The sequence below is a fragment of the Dunckerocampus dactyliophorus genome, chromosome 21, assembly GCF_027744805.1.
Source record: "Dunckerocampus dactyliophorus isolate RoL2022-P2 chromosome 21, RoL_Ddac_1.1, whole genome shotgun sequence".
NCBI classification, from domain to species: Eukaryota; Metazoa; Chordata; class Actinopteri; order Syngnathiformes; family Syngnathidae; genus Dunckerocampus; species Dunckerocampus dactyliophorus.
Genome location: NC_072839.1, coordinates 10985923 through 11004406, shown reverse-complemented (window position 1 = coordinate 11004406; position 18484 = coordinate 10985923). Strand labels below are relative to the sequence as shown.

Sequence of the window (18484 nt, the reverse complement as noted above, 5' to 3'; positions counted from 1 at the left end):
TTTTAAACCCACCGGAAAAGACTAAAAAGGCTAACGTCGCAGATGACATGTCAGAGCTAGCATGGTAATATTAGCATAGTAGCATTTTTTTTGGCATTTTTATGAATATTAAAGTACAAAGACACAGCTACCATGCTAGTTTTGGCATAGTCAGCTAGCGGGCGCGACCTCGCCTTCACGAGCAAAAGCCGGCAAGTTCAGGGCGCGGTGAATCGTGATGGGAGTTGCTGCGGCTACAGCTAGCCTCAAAGGTTAGCGTTTAAGCTAGCTGCGCATGCGCACGCCCCATAGACCAAAAAAAGTTTGCGAAATAGGACGAGTTGACCTGGAAAGTGTCCGTGAAGGAAAGCTGAGTTAAGACGGAGAGGGTACGCGTCACTTTCGAGGTCAACTCGTCCGATTTAGCAAACTTCGTTTGGTTCTTGTGTGTGCGCGAAAGCAGCTAGCCTTAGTGCTAACGTTCGAGGCTAGCGTTAGCTGCAGTAACTTTCATTGTTATCCACCACGCACTCAATTTGTGATTTAAAAAAAAGAATGGAGCTAAATACGTGCACGCAAGCTAGCAGTGACGAACCAGTTTTTTTGTTTTTGTTTTTCAAAGATGTTTAACGCTAATCTAACTGGACTGTTGAGTGACAGGCGTTAGCTTGGTCTGATTGGCATCGCTTTGTCGCGCTTGGTTAACCGGTTACCGTTGTTAGCTGACACGATGGCCGCACTGGAGAGCCGTGCTCCCTGCTGCCAGTAAAGGTGCTGAGCGGAGGACTTTACACCCATGCTGCAAGCTAGGTGTTGACTAAAATAACTCTCATGCTCCTGTCAGTTGTTCTCACCGAGGTGAGAGGTCAAGTGCTGTACCAGAAGGTCAGATGCCGCCGTTAATGAAAACATGTAGCATGTCCCGGGCGATACTGTTTTTAAACACGCGGTACATTTAAAGCATTTGTTAGCTTTCCTAGCTTTAATGCTACGCTGCGAGGGGTTTTAAATGGTTGCGAGCAAGGATAAAGTGTTAAATAGCTAGCTTAGGTATCTATCTTTAGCTTCAGCGCCAAGTTGCCAAGGTTTTTAATGACTTAGAACATGTAAAACATGTTTTTGCGCTTGTGGAGAAGCCAGGTTGGCTTTCAAGCTACCTTGCAAAGGTTTTACACAAAGAGCAGAGAGGCTAACTTAGCTATAATCCTTCATAATCAAGCATTTTAAACGAAGGGAAGGTGTTAATTAGCTTGTGGTGAAAACAGGTCAGCTTTTATTGTATTACTAAGCTTTTTAATGACTTTTACTATTCTTGGGCTCGTGGAGAGGCGAGCTAAGCTTTAACGCTAAAATGCTAAGCGACACAAAGAGCAGCGAGGCTAACTTAAGATTCAAAGCGTTTCACAAACTCTGCAAACACTTTTAAATGAGCCCTTCCCACGCTCGCAAAAAGACGTTAGACATGATAGCACCAAGTGTTTATATAGGTTTCTAAAACAGCAGTTAGCATGTTAGCAATGCTAACGTTAGCATGCCAAACCTAGCATGGTAGCTGTGTCTTTGTACTTCAATATTCATAAAAATGGCAAAAAAATGCTACTATGCTAATATTACCATGCTAGCTCTGACATGATAACACCTGTCACGACAGCTCCAAGTGTTTATATGGGTTTCTAAGACAGCAGTTAGCATGTTCGCAATGCTAACGTTAGCATGCCAAAACTCGCATGGTAGCTGTGTCTTTGTACTTTAATATTCATAAAAATGGCAAAAAAAATTCTACTGTGCTAATATTACAATGCCAGCGCTAGCATGATAACACCTGACACGATAGCACCAAATGTTTATATAGGTTTCTAAAACAGCAGTTAGCAATGCTGCCGTTAGCATGCCAAACCTAGCATGGTGGCTGTAAGTGTCTTTGTACTTTAATATTCATAAAAATGTCAAAAAATGCTACTATGCTAATATTACCATGCTAGCGCTAGCATAATAACACCTAACAAGATAGCACCAAGTGTTTATATAGGTTTCTAAAACAGCAGTTAGCATGTTAGCAATGCTAACGTTAGCATGCCAAACCTAGCATGGTGGCTGTAAGTGTCTTTGTACTTTAATATTCATAAAAATGTCAAAAAATGCTACTATGCTAATATTACCATGCTAGCGCTAGCATAATAACACCTGACAAGATAGCATTAAGTGTTTATATAGGTTTCTAAAACAGCAGTTAGCATGTTAGCAATGCTAACGTTAGCATGCCAAACCTAGCATGGTGGCTGTAAGTGTCTTTGTACTTTAATATTCATAAAAATGTCAAAAAATGCTACTATGCTAATATTACCATGCTAGCGCTAGCATAATAACACCTGACAAGATAGCATTAAGTGTTTATATAGGTTTCTAAAACAGCCGTTAGCATGTTAGCAATGCTAATGCTAGCGTGCCAAACCTAGCATGGTAGCTGTAAGTGTCTTTGTACTGTAATATTCATTAAAAATGGCTGTTATAAAGAGTTGATACTAACAATAGGCTGTATCGTACCTTGCTGGTGCACGTTTGCTCATCCTAAACTAAAGTACATGTCATCCTTTCATGGCTGTCACACAAGCTAGCTTATCTTGATGCAGCTAGCTTCAACAAAGAAGACAGGCGCTGGTTTAAGTGTTAAAATAGATTTATTCCACTGGTCAAGTGTCCACTTCCAAAGAGGATAACACACATCTACTGGCACAATACGGCATTTTTCATCCTTAAAAATTCCGTGAATTACAATCTTTATTCGTGACGGTTGAGGATGAAGAGCGGTGGGAGGAGCTTATTTCAAACTCATGCGTTGAGTGTGGAGTTTTGTCATTTGGCAGCGTCTCGTCTTCTTGGCTGTGATTGGTCGTGCGCCTTTTCAGCCTTGCGGCACACTTTTGACACCTTTTGCATCATTTTTTGCAGAAAAGGGAATGAAAACACAAGACAGGGTGACGCGTGGGCGGGGCCGCCCTGGCGTCCCGCGGCGGCGGATGTGTGGGAATCCAGAAATCGATCAGCGGGGTCGGGCCGTGCGACGCCGGCGGCCAACGTCCGGTCCACGTTTGGCGTCCCGGGAGCTCCCGGGAAAACCCTCGGAAAAAAAGACCCCCGCCAGGCGCTCCGCGTGGCTTTCAATCAACCGGAATCAAAATCCCGTGCCGGGAATGTCGGACGGAAGTGGAGATACGTGACCTTTGGTGCGCACTGTAATTCCAGGGCTAAGGAGGGGAGGGGGGAGCGGGTGAGGGAGGGTACGGACATGCTCACTTGAAGAAAGCGCGCACTTGGCGCCCTTTGAGCGGCTGCGGGGGACGGTAGTTGTCCACCATGCAGCACTCGGCCTCGCCCTCGGCGGTGAAAAGCAGGCTGCGGAATCTGCCCATCTGTGGAGAGACCACCACACCCCTGTGACTGCCACTCACGCCCACAGTCGCCGCTCCGCCGCGTTGCCAGTTCCTGCGGCGGCGTCCGCGGGGAGGCGCTAACGTCTACACTTGCATCACGCGACCCGGGACAATGTCAACAAATGCTTCATAAGGCGGAGAAAGGTCATCCGGAGGCCGTAACGCACCACGCGAGGGGACTAAAATGTCAATAAATATATAGAAAAATTTCAAAAAACATCTAAAAAAGGAATACATTTTTTCTTAAATAAAAAAAATACATCATAAGCTTAAAAAAAACAAGTTTTCAGACGTTTAATCGAAAACACTAGCATGACAACAGCCTAGTAAATGGACGCAACCATGGCTGTTCACAGGCACCTGCTGTAGTATGCATGCCAGGCCACCGGGGGGCGATGGCGCTCTGTCTTTGCTTTGGCTTTACATTTGTACACAACACAGCTAAAAAGGCGGCAGCGGCGTGTTAGCGAACACTTTGTAGCGCCGAACACAACACGACAGCAGCGCTTATCTCACGACGACTTTCTAAATGTTTGTATTTGACAACTTTAGCTAAAAAAAAAACGACAGAGGCTACCTGTTTAAGTGCAAGTATGCTAGGCTAGGCTAGGCTAGGCTAGGCTAGGCTAGGCTAGGGTAGGCCAGGCCAGGTTAGGCTAGGCTAGGCTAGGCTAGTCTTGGCTAGGCTAGGCTTGGCTAGGCTAGGCTAACATTCGGGCCGTGTTGTCGTACCTGCGCCGAGCTGACGCTGATGGGGTCCTTGCAGACGATCCAGGTGACGCTCTCCAGTAAAGGGGGCGTGGTCAGGGAGCCGTCATAGGTCCAGTAGTCCAGGCAAGGGGGGAGCAAGGTGGCGGGATCGAAGCCAGGGAAGGTGGTCTGCTTGCCCTAGAAATTCAAATAATTAAAAATTCAAAAAAAAGGCAGCATGAGTTCATCCGAACGTCAGAACGTGACCCCAACATGACAATACGGTCGCCGTAGAGCGGGGGTGTCCAAAGTGCGGCCCGCCGCTGTGACTTCACTAAGGAAACTTACAGGTTAGCTTTTATTGCATGACTAAGCTTTTTAATGACTTTTACTATTCTTGGGCTCGTGGAGAGGCTAGCTTAGCTTATTTTAGCTTAAATGGGGGAAAAACCAGCCGTAATTTCACGGGAATAAAGTGGAAATATCAGTCGTATTCCAATGAAGAACAGAAGAAGAATAAACTCGTATTATTATAAAAAAACCAACTAATTTTTAGCGGCATTTCACCTCCATTAGAAAGGTGAAATGCAGTTAGCTGTTGATGTACATGTAGCATCTTAGCATCTTAGCATCGTAGCATCTTAGCATCTTAGCATCTCCATGTGTTGCTTTCCAAAACATCAAAGTCTCCCTTGCATCCTTTCGGTTTTCACCATCACTGGAAAAAGTTTGGACGCCCCTGCCATAGAGTGTCGTACTTTGGTCTTGATGTCCCCGAAGGCGTCCAGAACCTTCTGCAGGCTGGCGTTTTCATCACCAATCTAAAAAGGGGCGAAAAAAAAAATAATCTTTGAATGATCCTTCGGCGATATCGCGATATCGCGTGGTTTTGCCGCGTCCACCTGCAGGAAGACTCCCACGACGGCGAGCCCGTCCGGCTGGCCGGCGGCTTCACCGAAGCTGGCGTACTTGGTGTTCCAGTGCACCAGATGAAGCTGGGGGGGGGGCGGGAACAAGAGTGACACATGAGTGAGTCATCATCAGCTCCCGCCTGGAATAACAACACATTTTTGCATCCGAAAAGTCGCTTTTGCTCACAGGCGAGTCACGAGTTCAACATTTTGGATTTATTTGAGCAACTATTTGGTTCCCAGTGGGACCGCGACAAGTAGATCTGGCGGGACCTGTTTGGCCTTCTTAGCACCCGGCCTGCCGAGGAAGAAGAACACGTAGCAGGAGGGTCCGGACTCCTCTGGGGTCTCTTTTTCGCGCAAAAGCGACAATTTGTGGACCGCTGCTCTCGCAAATGAGTTTGCTAACTGCAAAAAAACCCCAAAAACCTGCAAAGCTGTAATCCTAACAAAAAGAACAAGTGTAAGGCAAGTGTAGCCAATCAGAAGACAGACCACACTCATCACGCGGGCGCACGCTTGCCTCAGCGGGGTACTTGTTCCCGGCCACCGTGTGCTCCGAGCCCCTGTCGTCAGAAGCCCCCCAGTGGAAGTGGAACTGCTTGAGGCGGTACACGCCCGAGACGGGGCCGCCGGTCAGGACTGCACAGCAGAAAAGGAGACAGGAAGAAGAAAAAACACATCATCATCATCATCAGCGTGGCGTCCGTGCACTCCCCAGGCGGAATGCGAGCGCGACGGCGGCGGACGTCCCGCCTTTCCCGGGAGGCCGCTTCCTCCTGCTGTGCACCGGAGGGGTCGAGTCTGGAATTGCGACATCCTGTTACATCATGCGGCTATTTCCTCTCCTACACGGGCGTCAAACTCAAGGCCCGGGGGCCAAATGTGGCCCGCCGTGTCATTTTATGTGGCCCACCAAAGCCTTGACATCACGCATGTGCAAAGGACACTTATTTTATTATTTTTAAAAAATATTTCTAGATATTTTGGAATTTTGTGGTTCATATTAATTTTGTCTTTACTTTTTTAAGCTTTATTTTTCCTTATTTTACTTTTATACTATTGTAACATGATATTGATATTATTGTATTTTAATATTGTCATTTCTGATTTTTTTACTTAATATAAATGTATTTAAATTAGTCAATATTTTAATATAGATGAAAAATGTTTTTATTACAATAATATCAAAAAATTAACATTTAAAACACTTTGACAATAATTTAAGAAACATTTACCGTTACATTTACAATAAATTCATTTCATTTCAATAATTAATTTATTTCATATAAATATTTAAATAAGTAAAAATGTGTTTATACAAAAATATGTTTACAATAATATAAAAAAATTAATATTTAAAACACTTTGACAATAATTTAAGAAACATTTGCTGTTACATTTACAATAAATTCATTTAATTTAAATAATAAATTTATTTAATATAAATATTTAAATCAGTATATGTGTTTATATAAAAAATATATATAAAAAATATACCATAATATCAAAAAATTAATATTTAAAACACTTTGACAATAATTTAAGAAACATTTACTGTTACATTTACAATAAACTCATTTAATTTAAATAATTAATTTATTTTATATAAATATTTAAATCAGTAAAAATGTGTTTATACAAAAATATTTTCACAATAATATAAAAAAATGTAATATTTAAAACATTTTGACAACAATTTCAGAAACATTTACCATTACATTTACAATAATTTAAAACATATTAAAGTAATATATATTTTTATATTTCATATAAATATTTAAATAAGTAAAAATTTGTATATATACAAAACATTTTTACAATAATATAAAAAAATGTAATATTTAAAACATTTTGACAATAATTTAATAAACCTTTACAATAAATCATAAAATAATATATTAAAGTAAAAATAAAATTAATATTACTCACAAAAACAACTTTCAAAAATATGTTTTTTTTAAATCAAAAAGACAATCTTTCTTGCTAAATGTGTTTGTTGCCAATGTTGACAGAAAACCTTGGATTCTTTGTTGCCAAATCCAGTTTCAAATGACTATTTATTCATCGTTCATGAAAAATGAATGCAATAATGAAATAAATAATAATGAATTCTAAAAACAGAATGCTAAAAAGCGGCCCCCTGGGGATAACCATTAATGCGATGTGGCCCACAGGTGACAACGACTGCAACGCAAATCATGCATGTGACGTCCGGTCTTTTATTAAATATCACATGATGCATGACTAAATGCCACCGAGCTAAAAATAGGACGCATCATTGAGGTGGAAAACACGCACAGGAGCACAGGAAGCACATCCCTTGAAACATCACCCAACCTCCTTTCCCTCTTTTTTATTCTGTCTTTCTATTTGCACTAAACCTGCCCGAGTAGATTATGTAACCGTAATCTCCACACACACACACACACGCACACACACACACGCCTAATCTGGAGACGGGAGGGTGAGCCATGGTTTAATATCGGCAACAGAAACACTGCCAACATCTGTCAGGGCAACACCGCCAACACAAAACAGCCAAGTCGTCACGTCGTTCTTGGAATATTTCAATTTCATTTTCATAAAATGACCTTTATTCTCATAAAATGACCACTTTGTTCTTGGAACAAAATGACTTCAAGTCCTAAAACGATGTATTTCAAAATTGTGATTTTTTTCCCCCCATAAATTGAATCTTCATTCTTGAAATATTTACATTCTCTCCCCCTCCCCATAAAAGTATCCATTTTTCTCAAAAAATGACCCCTTTATTCTTGCCATATATCCATTTTATTCGAATAAAATGATATCTTCATTCGCATAAAATCACCGCTTGAGGTTGCCACTTTGTTTTGACGGAATTAGGGCATTTTTGGGGTAAATTTATGGTAAAATATGAGGCACTTTGTAGTTTATAGTTTGACTTTACTGTCATTAAAGGCCACCTTTGTCTCGTACGATTACAATGAATCATTCAGGATATAATATGAAGAATATTCTTGTGATTATCTGGGAGCATGATCGTTTCTTTATTTGGGGAGCGTTTCCATCATGACTTCAATTGTTTTGTCTTTTTTTTAAGGCTTTTTTCCCTTTAAAATGATGATTTTTATGCTTGCAATAGTTTGATAAAATGATGATCTTTTGTGTGTTAAAACTGTTTCGTGGCTTTTCGGGAATACTTGTCGACCGGAACGTCACCATTTTTTTAAATTCTTCTATTTTTCTGCATTTTTGAATTACAAAAAATTCTCAAATGTTATGTTATCCTCCCCTGTACCGTCCCAAGCAGCTTTTTCGTGCCTTTGCCCTAATTTGCTGCAAAAGCAAGCATTGGGAAAGGTTCACGTGAGGTTACAATTGGCTGCGCGTCTGCTTTGTTCTTAGAATGAACCACCATTCCCCCCCGTCTACCGTCTATGCAGCTACCCAGCTAGAGAAATGAGCGCTCATTGTGCAAATATTGCAGCACAATGAAATCATGCATACATTTTTATGACTGCTGTGTTTATATTATTTTAAAAAACGACATTTTTCCGGCACTATATGACGTCATGCATGGCGGTACTTGCTGCGGCACTCACTGGAGCTGTCGGTGTCGTCCATGAAGGTGACCTGGAAGGAATGGCCATTGTTGAGGATGTCCAGGCAGGTGGACGGGTCGTACTTGAGGCTGAGCGGCTTCAGCCCGCCGTCGTAGGACGCGTGGCCCGGGATGATGTCAATGGGCGACTGACGCGGTCCGTTGGCGATGGGGAAAGAATCAACCCATTTGTCTGGTCCTGAAGAGGGACAAAATCATTTTTAAATGTATGCGGAATTTGACATTTCGGTCCGTTGGTGGTGCAGAAATGAACCACCTGCGCGCTTTATTGCTTATAATCCAATCGTAATAATTACCGTTATTCGCAGCGTATCCCCATGCATGAGCCATGTTTGGACCAATGAGGTTTTGCAAGAGCTCCTGCAGTCCTCCAAAAGACAGTAAAGCCCCCATCTGGCAGCTGGACGCCTTGTGTATATATAGGTATGGATCCCCCTCACCCCCTCCCTTACTGAAACCGCCTTATAAATACGGAGGACCGGAGCTGAGCCCACTCAGCGAGGACCGGGAGGAGTCTGGATGCAGTGGATCAATATAGCTCTCTGTCTCCTACAACAAATCCACTGTGGACACCCAACCCAAGCCCACAAAATGCTGCAATAATGGAGGTACTTCCATGCAATCATTCGTTAATCTTGCACCCATATCCGAACTACACGGTTCTGCATGACAGAATGGTTCGGCTTCCACCTCCTTTATGACGGCGTCTCTCTGCTCTCTGAATACGTATACTGCACCACCTACGTGCCTTTAAATGGAGTAGATCCACAATAATAGGTCTCCAAGTGCTGTCAGCGCGCGGGGAATAAAGCTGTCCGAGTGAAATAGATGTTTGCAGAGGTGAAGAAACTCCATTCTTTGATTAATTATGGGCTTCAAAGCCGTGACGTTCAAGCACAGCGGAAATTATATAGGTTGCAGCGAGTGAACGCATAAGCCATACGGTGTGGTGGTGCTACAGTGACACCTGCCGGCGGATGATGAAAATCACAAGGCTTATAGGAAAGAGTAAAATAACTGTAGTAAAATTGTATAAAATAACACAATGTTTCACATATAATTAACATGTCTTAAATTAACTGTACTTACATACTTATTCAGTCTAATAATGAATACATCAACATTTTTTACGTGGTTGTGCAAAAACGAGCCTTTATTTTGATGCGCACCCGAACAGGAAGTCATCGATCTCAACTTCCTCAGCGCGATAATGTGAAACGCCTATCCTAAAGTATATCTCAACTTCAAATAACAGGAATAACTATTTATTTTAAGGCAAATTAATTTAATTGGAAATACAAAAAGGTTCGTTAAAAGTCAAATCATATGCATTAGAATCTAATGAAATGACGGCAATTGTACTGCCCCTCCAATACGGGTTTCAAAATAATACCAGTATATCGTTTATGCTTTGAAAGATAAAACCATATTCCGCGAACATATTGTGACAGCTACTTCTTTCTAGTAGAAATTGACATAAAAAGCCAGCTTGTTAACCTTTTTACAAACTGTAATTTATAAGAGAAACAAAAGGACTCACCGTGCTAGAAATCCTCCTGAGGGTCTCGTGTCGATGACGTCATCAACAATGGCCGCTTAGCACTCCGGAACACAAACACGAAACAACGTGCACACGCCGACAGGTACGTAGAGTGCTTCATCTCGAATTCTTTCTAAATGCACAACTAGAGCGCAGTTAAATGCTCTCTCGCACCAGTGACAGTTAAATAATTACCAGCTTTGGTCGATAAAAGACGAAATAACATGCAGTCACATGAGCGTTAGCATGTAGCATTAGTCCTTCACGTGTTTCCTGGAATATCATGTTATATACTTGTATTTGTGTTTAAAAAGCTGTGTAGTGTACATCCTCAATAAAATCCACGTTGTGTCACTAGAATATGTTAATATTCCTGAATAACGACTGATTTACTCACCAACCAGATAACATGGGCAAAAACAAGCAAAAGGGCAAAAAACAGACAAATGTCTTCCAAGTGGCCAACCAGCACCTGAAGGCCAAAAACAAAGCAAAACCTGTGAGGACATCGCTCAAACATGTAAGCTTATTTATGATTGCTATATTAAATCTTGCCCGTGCTCCAGTGTAACCCGTGTCTCCACAGATCAACGCGGTGAAGAACGAGAAGGTGGAGAACCTCAATCAGATCTTCTCCGAGGTCCAGAGGGATGTGACGAATGTTTCCAAAAGTGTGGCTCCAGAACCAAAAACACAAACGCTGGTGAGATCATGATGAGCTCGTCAGGTCATATGTGTTGATCTCAACTTCTCAACTGTCTTCTCTCTTAGATTGTCAGAGAGCCGCCAAAGGAATCCGTGAATGTTGACAACGCTGCTCAGCTCTTCTCTCAGCTGTGATGTGTGATCAATAAAACGAGACTATTAATAGTTAGCGCATGACATATTATAGCATTTTTGCTTATTTATTGATGGACAACAAACACAGTATATGATTTTTCAAATAAAGACACTTGATTTTATAACATACGCATATTTGTGGTGGTGTTAAAATACGACATGTGAGCGGAATTAATCAGGCAAATGGCCGTCTCTTGCAATGTACGACTTAACCGCAGCCAAACAGAAAGAAAAGCATATATTTTGGAAAAACACATGACCCAAGAGGTTGAATAAAATGTGTAAAAGGATCCTGCAGATACCTGAACCCTATGATAAAGCACACGTTTGTGTGAGAGGTTTGTTGCGCATCAAATCCTGCAGCTACCTGACAGCAAAATGAAAAGCTTAGGTTTCTTTTCCAACCCTACGGATGACTAAATAGTTTGCCTAGAACAGGAAATCATGGAAAACCTGTACTCGAACTTCAGTTTTCCAATCATTTCTTGTCATGCTACTACAAGGAAACATCATTTTGCTTCTTTTTAATCAAATTTATTCCAATAACGCTCCTTATTTGGAAGTCTAAAGTGCTGGGAAAGCTTACTTTGGTAATAGAAATAAGGAAGAACCCAATGACTTCAACATAGCTGTCATTTTGTGTTATCTATGTTTGAAAAAAGCTCCATTATTTTAATATGGCAGAATAATTGACTCACTAAATCGTACAAAAAAATGAAATTTAAAAAGCTTGCAGTCCTAAAATGATAATAAAATAATTCGACATAACGGCACAGTGGTGCAGTATACCGTTTGGGTGGGTTTGACTGAAGCTGACTGCAATACTCGTCAATGTCCACAGGGTGGTGCTGTGGGCAGGCTTATCCACATTCATGATGGCGAACTGTGTACATTGGAGAAAGCTTCCAGAATCCCAATGAGGGATGGAGGGCCTATTGAAGCATGTCACCCTCCCTCCTCCAACACGTCTCACTGCGACACAACTAAACATCACTCGTTAGGAGTGTGTGTCCATTCACTCCCACACATCCATTCTACCATTTGAAGGCAAAACGAAGGGTGTTTTTGCCCCCCAATTCACCGACTCAGGTATTCTGTGGATTAATGGCTTTCTGCTGTGGTAAATGTTGCACTCGCATCCCAAAAAGGTACTCATTCTTGACTCTAAGCATTAAACAACAAGGTAAAAATGTTATTTTTGATCCAACTCAAGGTAGAATGTCACGTTTGTTAAAGGTTGTGCAGCACTAAGAGAGAGAGAGAGAGAGAGTGATTTTGGTCCAAATTGAATGTATTGTTGACACATTTGGATGTAATGTAAAATGCGCACCCTAGCGTCTCGGCACATAAAAGATTCATTTGGCTGGATTTGGGCAACATGAATTTGAATATCCCCATTAAAAGCACATTTAGAAACCATCCGGAGGGAAGACTTGGACGAGAATTGGTACGTGCGGGATCAAACTACGGATTCGCAAACAGTTTTTAAGATTATAACGTATGTGTGGAACAAAAATGAAACCAACACGCTTGTGAACATTGTCGTTCATCCACGTCCTTGTATTGTCAGGGAATTCAATTGATCGCAACCGGACTCTTCAGGTTGTCTCAGAAGACGTTTTGCCTCTCATCTGAGCGGTCTTCATCAGTTCATGCTCAAAGACTAGGTGGGACACACACCTGTCAGACTAGATAGGACAGCTCTAGTCTCCAGACGAGACCCTCGTGAGACAGGTTAGTTTTACCCTCCTGAAGATGTGTTGTTCCAATAGTAATCCTGCTCACTACGTCTAGCCTCCAGACTAGAGCTGTCCTATCTAGTCTGACTGGTGTGTGTCCCACCTAGTCTTTGTGCATGAACTAGACCAGAGCTGTCTTTAAGACAAGCAACAGTCCAGTTGCCATCGATTGAATGCCCTGAGAGTTAAACAAAAACAATTTCATTAAACTCCAGATTCCCCAAAACTGTCGATGACACGTGAACCATCAGTTCATGAAGTTTGGGACTAGTTTTTAAGAATTGTGGTTACGTTTTTGTTTATGTAGCATTTTTGATGCCTTTATCATGAAAGTTTAAGATAATAGCTGTAGCTAGTTAGCATCTAGCTAGCTTGGCAGCTCGAAGAAATATAATGTATAAAGAGGACATTTGATCAAGTTTATCTATCGTATAGTTAAAAATTGTCTCAATATCAAGCGAAAGGTAAAAACAAACACACATTTGATCATGATAATTTCTTAGTGAGGAAGATTCATAACAAACGTGAACAATGGCTGCCACCTGTGTTAGCTTCTCAGGCTAATGCTGTATGCCGCTAAAATTGAGTATAAACGTTATCTGCTTGAAGACATCTGGACACAAAGTGGTAAATTGACGTACGGATGTTTCCCCCCCCAATCCATCACACCGCATGCCTTCGTTTATAACATCGTTAACTCCCAATATGAGAGCTTTGCTGGCTCCGCCCACATTAGCCCCAGCAGCTGTGTTGCCAAATGTAATAATATTACCTACCACCGGGCAGAGAACATCATTTAGCGATGGCCGGCACATTCGCTTCTTCCTCGGATGTCTTCATCCTCACTTTTCTGTCGGGGTGATACAGCATCCACCCTTGTTATGGCTAACCTTTCCAAAAGGTTGCACCATCATTTCATCTGACATTTTACAAGCTGCACAGTTGCCGCTGTCGTTGCTCGCGGCATTCATCCCTGCCATGCGCCGCCAAATCCCCCGGAGGGAGCATGCGTGCCGACAGATGAGCATTTACATGAATGCTATTCATCAAAAAGTAATTATTCAACACCCAATCGCTACTCTACGTGAAGAATATGAGACAGAATCACGAATGTTATTCTACGTCAGATGTGTATGTACTGGATGCCGAGAGACGAGTATTCACGTGTGAAAAACTAATTCATGTGCTAATGCTAAGAGACCTGCGATTGAATGGCGACCAGTCGTCCGGGATGTGCCCCGCCTCTCGCCCGAAGTCGGCCGGGATGGGCTGCAGTATGGCCGCGACCATGAAAGTGAATGCTCGTCTCCCGGCACGAGCAGAGTCATTTAAGAACACTTGCAAGCGTGTCGCGTCTTTCTCAACGCACATTAAGATGTGCGTGCATGTCCCGCTGCTTCTATCCTATGTTTGCACAGTAGAACTCGTGCAAATGCTGGCCTCTCGGCACTAAGTCCATTCAAAAAGTGTGTTTTTGTGTCAGGTTTTAGGTTGATCCACCCTGTTGATGGACTTTTTGTGTGGTAATTTGGGAGACATAATCCCTCTGCTACCCGTTAGAAGCAATTTCTCCACAGTCAAGATAAAAGGAAGGTAACAGCGTGGGGTTAATGAGGACCGGCAGGGTCTGCAACACACCATTAGGCTGCAGCGTGAGTGGCATGACTGCACACAGCTGCTCCTATTTGCTTTGTGTTGGATTGTGAAGCATTCACACACACACACACACACACACACACACACACACACACACACACACACACACACACACACACACACTCCTGCTCCGATACTATAGTTGGTCACCAGGCAATTAAGGGCCTTAATTAAAGTAGTTGGATCAAAATGAATTGTACGAATGTGAACTACACAAGTGGGAGATGATGTCTAACTGTACTCTTCGCAAACGTTCCATCAAGCCCTATCACACTCGGCGGAGAATAAAATGAATTTGCCGCCGTCCTCCATCCCAACCTCATTCCCAGCCCAATGGAATATTGATCTGTGTTTCTATTAAAGGACAGCCTTGCATGACAAAATGGCCGCCACCAAGCTGGGGTGACGAGGGTGCGTAATCAACTTGGGAGCCCCAGAGAGGAACATTCTGGTTGCTTCTCCCGCCGCTTTAAATGAGAAAACTCTCTTTTACATTGGGTTTTACCCCAAAACGTTCTGTGCTGATCTTCCATCCATTTTTGTAGCAGCAGTGAGAAGCACGGCTCGCCAAATAACGAGGCTGCAACCCCCCGATGCTGACGAAGTGCGTGTGGCACAACTTTAATGCTCATAAAGGCTTGGAACGGCATTCTGCAGTTTTTGATGCACAGCTTCCCAGCTGAGTGTGAATGCTCATCTCCCAGCATACCTTTTTGACCCAATGACATGAACTGGAACGCTTGTCTTGCTACTTCCTCTTCGCAGACAACAGGATGAGCGTGTGTCTGCGCATTGTGGCGTTTTTGACGTACAGTAGTGTAGCGCTGTGGCGTCAACGCTGCATTCCACCATTTGTGACGCTCAGTAGTCACATCAATGCTCATCAATACGGCATCAGTGTCAACGCTCGTCTCTCAGCATGCTTTTTTTGACACAATGGCGTGAATGTGGACGCTCGTCTCGCTACCGACTCTTGATGTTTTTCAACGCTCAGCATAGTTAATGTGTGTGCCCGTGCTAAAGCACAGTACAGCAGTGCTAACGCTAATGTCAAAGGCGAGGCGCCATTACGGAATAAATGAATCTTGGGTTCGTAGCATAAAGAAGGAGGAAAATAACATCAGGACAACAGCAGCAGCACATTTGAACAAGGATGCAAAAAGGGCTATAACTGTCCGCAGCAAGACCACCGAGAGGCCGCAAACATGAGCAAATTTGAAGCCGTCATGGAGGAAGGGGGATACAAGCCTGAACACGTTTTTCATATGGATGAGACAGGCTGGTTTTGGAAACACGACATGGCTGATTCAGCCCACGGACCGAGGTGTGATCCGCACTTTTAAAGCCCTCTATGTGCAACATATATATTTTCTCATGCCTGAGAAAAGTGGATAAAGTGTGTGGTGAGGGGTTTTACAGCCTTAAAACACATGTAATAAACGAAAAAAAAAACCATATCCTGTTAACGAAAAAACATGCAATATAAACAAAAAGCATATATAATAAATGAAAAAACATATACTGTAAACAAAAAAACCCCACATAAACAAAAAAACATATCTTGTAAACAAAAACATATACTGTAAACAAAAAAACACATAATAAACAAAAACATATCTTGTAAACAAAAACATATACTGTAAACAAAAAAACACATAATAAACAAAAACATATCTTGTAAACAAAAAACATATACTGTAAACAAAAAAACATAAAAAACAAAAAAACATATACTGTAAACAAAAAAACATATAATAAACAAAAAAACATATCCTGTAAACAAAAAAAATATACTGTAAACAAATAAACATATCTTGTAAACAAAAAACATATAATAAATGAAAAAACATATCCTGTAAACAAAACAAACATATAATAAACAAAAAAACATCTTATAAACAAAAAACATATACTGTAACCAAAAAACATATAAAAAACAAAAAAAACATCTTGTAAACAAAAAACATATATAAATGAAAAAACATATCCTGTAAAAAAAAATAAATAAACAAAAAAACATATCCTGTAAACAAAAAAAAATAATAAACAAAAAAACATATCTTGTAAACAAAAACATATAATAAATGAAAAAACATATCCTGTAAACAAAAAAACATATAATAAACAAAAAAAAATCTTGTAAACAAAAAAACATATCCTGTAAACAAAAACATTTAACAAAAAACATAATAAACAAAAAAAACATATACTGTAAACAAAAAAACATAACAAAAAAAATCCTGTAAACAAAAAAACATGCACTGTAAACAAGAAAACATATATAATAAATGAAAAAACATATCCTGTAAACAAAAAACATAATAAACAAAAAAAACATATCTTGTAAACAAAAAACATATATTGTAAACAAAAAAACATAATAAACAAAAAAATAAACAAAAAAACATATCCTCTAAACAAAAAACATACTGTAAACAAAAAAACATAAAAAAAATCCTGTAAATGAAAAAACATGCACTGTAAACAAGAAAACATATATAATAAATGAAAAAACATATCCTGTAAACAAAAAAACATAATAAACAAAAAAACATATACTGTAAACAAAAAAATATAATAAACAAAAAAATCCTGTAAACGAAAAAACATGCACTGTAAACAAAAAAACATATATAATTAATGAAAAAACATCCTCTAAACAAAACAACAAATCCTGAAAACAAAAAAATATATACTGAACGTAAAAACATAAATAAAAAATGAAAAAAATATCAACTTCTACTACACGGATTTCACTTAACACGGGTATTTTTTGGAACGTAACCCCGCGTTAAACGAGGTAACACTGTACTCGCTCGTGTCTCAGCATTTCCGCAGTGCAGCCCCGTGCCAGTGGGTGGCGGTGTGTGTTTTGTCAAGGGAACCCTGAAAGTGTTACACTATGAAAACGCGGGTTTAATTAAACGTGACACAAACTTTATTGAATCATAGGAACACAAGTTGTTATATACACAATGGCTGAATGATCTGTCTGGCCTGACAGCGCTCGTCATATGCCACAACCTTCTTCTTCTTCTTTGTTTTGTACATCAACTCAAAGTACAAAGTTACATTAAACATGCCTTTTGATAAAAATATTTATACAAAAAAATGTACATTTGTTTTGTTTTTCTTCTCTATACAACAGTTTTTGCGTCTCTAACAAGGCCCGAAGTCGCGCACGCGCACACACTGTCTTATACTCTTGTTGACTGAAGGTCGAGTCTCGCTGCTGTTTCCATGGTAACCACTACTTACACAGGGAGAGGATGTTGAGCCAAAAATGGAATAATGACCACTCTTCCACTTAAAATGGAATTAATACGATTTTTTTTCCCCCCACAATATTCAAAATAAATAATGAGTCCATTATGACACATCATCTTGCTGATGTTGGATTTAAAGGGCCAGTACACCCAAGAGCTGGAAGTGATGACAACAACGGGGTGGGGTATCGGCATAATGAACAGACACAGCTCTCCATCTGATCCAAATCGGGAATTAGCTCATCACATATGTCCGTTACATCGGGATTCAGCGGCGTTAAATAAAAAATGTTCTCGCAAAAGGAAAAACGGTTCATAAGGTTGTCCATGACCACAAGGTACACAAGTGGATCAATGTCCTCTTACGGCAGGGGTGTCCAAAGTGCGGCCCGGAAGCCATTTGTGGCCCACGGCGTTTTTTTTATTGGTCCTCAGCACACTCTAAATAAATGTATTAAATTTAAAAAAGAGAAAATGTATAAAACAGAAAAATGTTAAAAAAAAAAGAGCAGTCATTTGGTGGCCTGTGCCCCCCCCCCAAAAAAAAATTAATGAAAAAAAACAACAACATAAAACTGCTAAAATGGAAAAAAAAGAGCAGTAATTTGGTGGCCTGTGGCTCTCCCCCCTAAAAAATGTATTAAAAAAAACAACATAAAACTGCAAAAATGGAAAAAAGAACAGCAATTTTGCATTGTTTTTTTTTTTTTTTAATTTTCCGAGCATTAAGTCATAAAGTCAGATTAAGAGAAAAAAAGCTGTAATCTTACAAAAAGCATGAAGTTAAAAAAAAAAAAAAAAAAAAATAAAAAAAAAAAAAATATA

General features: G+C 40.6%; 3 protein-coding genes across 4 annotated transcripts; 1 reads left to right on the top strand and 2 right to left on the bottom strand.

Moving 5' to 3' along the window:
- Window positions 1-2638: 2638 nt before the first annotated feature.
- Window positions 2639-9077, bottom strand: LOC129173893 (carbonic anhydrase 1-like). Its single transcript, XM_054765208.1, has 7 exons — window positions 8915-9077; window positions 8599-8796; window positions 5535-5653; window positions 5003-5095; window positions 4859-4921; window positions 4143-4298; window positions 2639-3389 (listed from the first exon to the last, which is right to left on the bottom strand). The coding sequence occupies exons 1-7, from the start codon at window positions 9009-9011 to the stop codon at window positions 3270-3272; spliced, it is 846 nt and encodes a 281-aa protein (XP_054621183.1). The 5' UTR covers window positions 9012-9077; the 3' UTR covers window positions 2639-3269.
- A 44-nt stretch (window positions 9078-9121) lies between these two features.
- On the top strand, window positions 9122-11123 carry rbis (ribosomal biogenesis factor). Of its 2 annotated transcripts, none has more exons than XM_054765210.1 (4): window positions 9122-9226; window positions 10563-10678; window positions 10745-10861; window positions 10930-11123. In XM_054765210.1, exons 2-4 carry the CDS (start codon window positions 10568-10570, stop codon window positions 10996-10998), a joined length of 297 nt encoding a protein of 98 aa, XP_054621185.1. In that variant the 5' UTR covers window positions 9122-9226; window positions 10563-10567; the 3' UTR covers window positions 10999-11123. The 2 variants fall into 2 exon arrangements, with proteins under 2 accessions (XP_054621185.1, XP_054621184.1); XM_054765209.1 differs by lacking the exon at window positions 9122-9226 and adding an exon at window positions 10164-10261.
- Window positions 10718-18458, bottom strand: LOC129173890 (ATP synthase subunit a-like). The gene is made up of 2 exons (XM_054765202.1): window positions 13514-18458; window positions 10718-10992 (listed from the first exon to the last, which is right to left on the bottom strand). Exon 1 carries the CDS (start codon window positions 17022-17024, stop codon window positions 15807-15809), a length of 1218 nt encoding a protein of 405 aa, XP_054621177.1. The 5' UTR covers window positions 17025-18458; the 3' UTR covers window positions 10718-10992; window positions 13514-15806.
- Window positions 18459-18484: the final 26 nt, after the last annotated feature.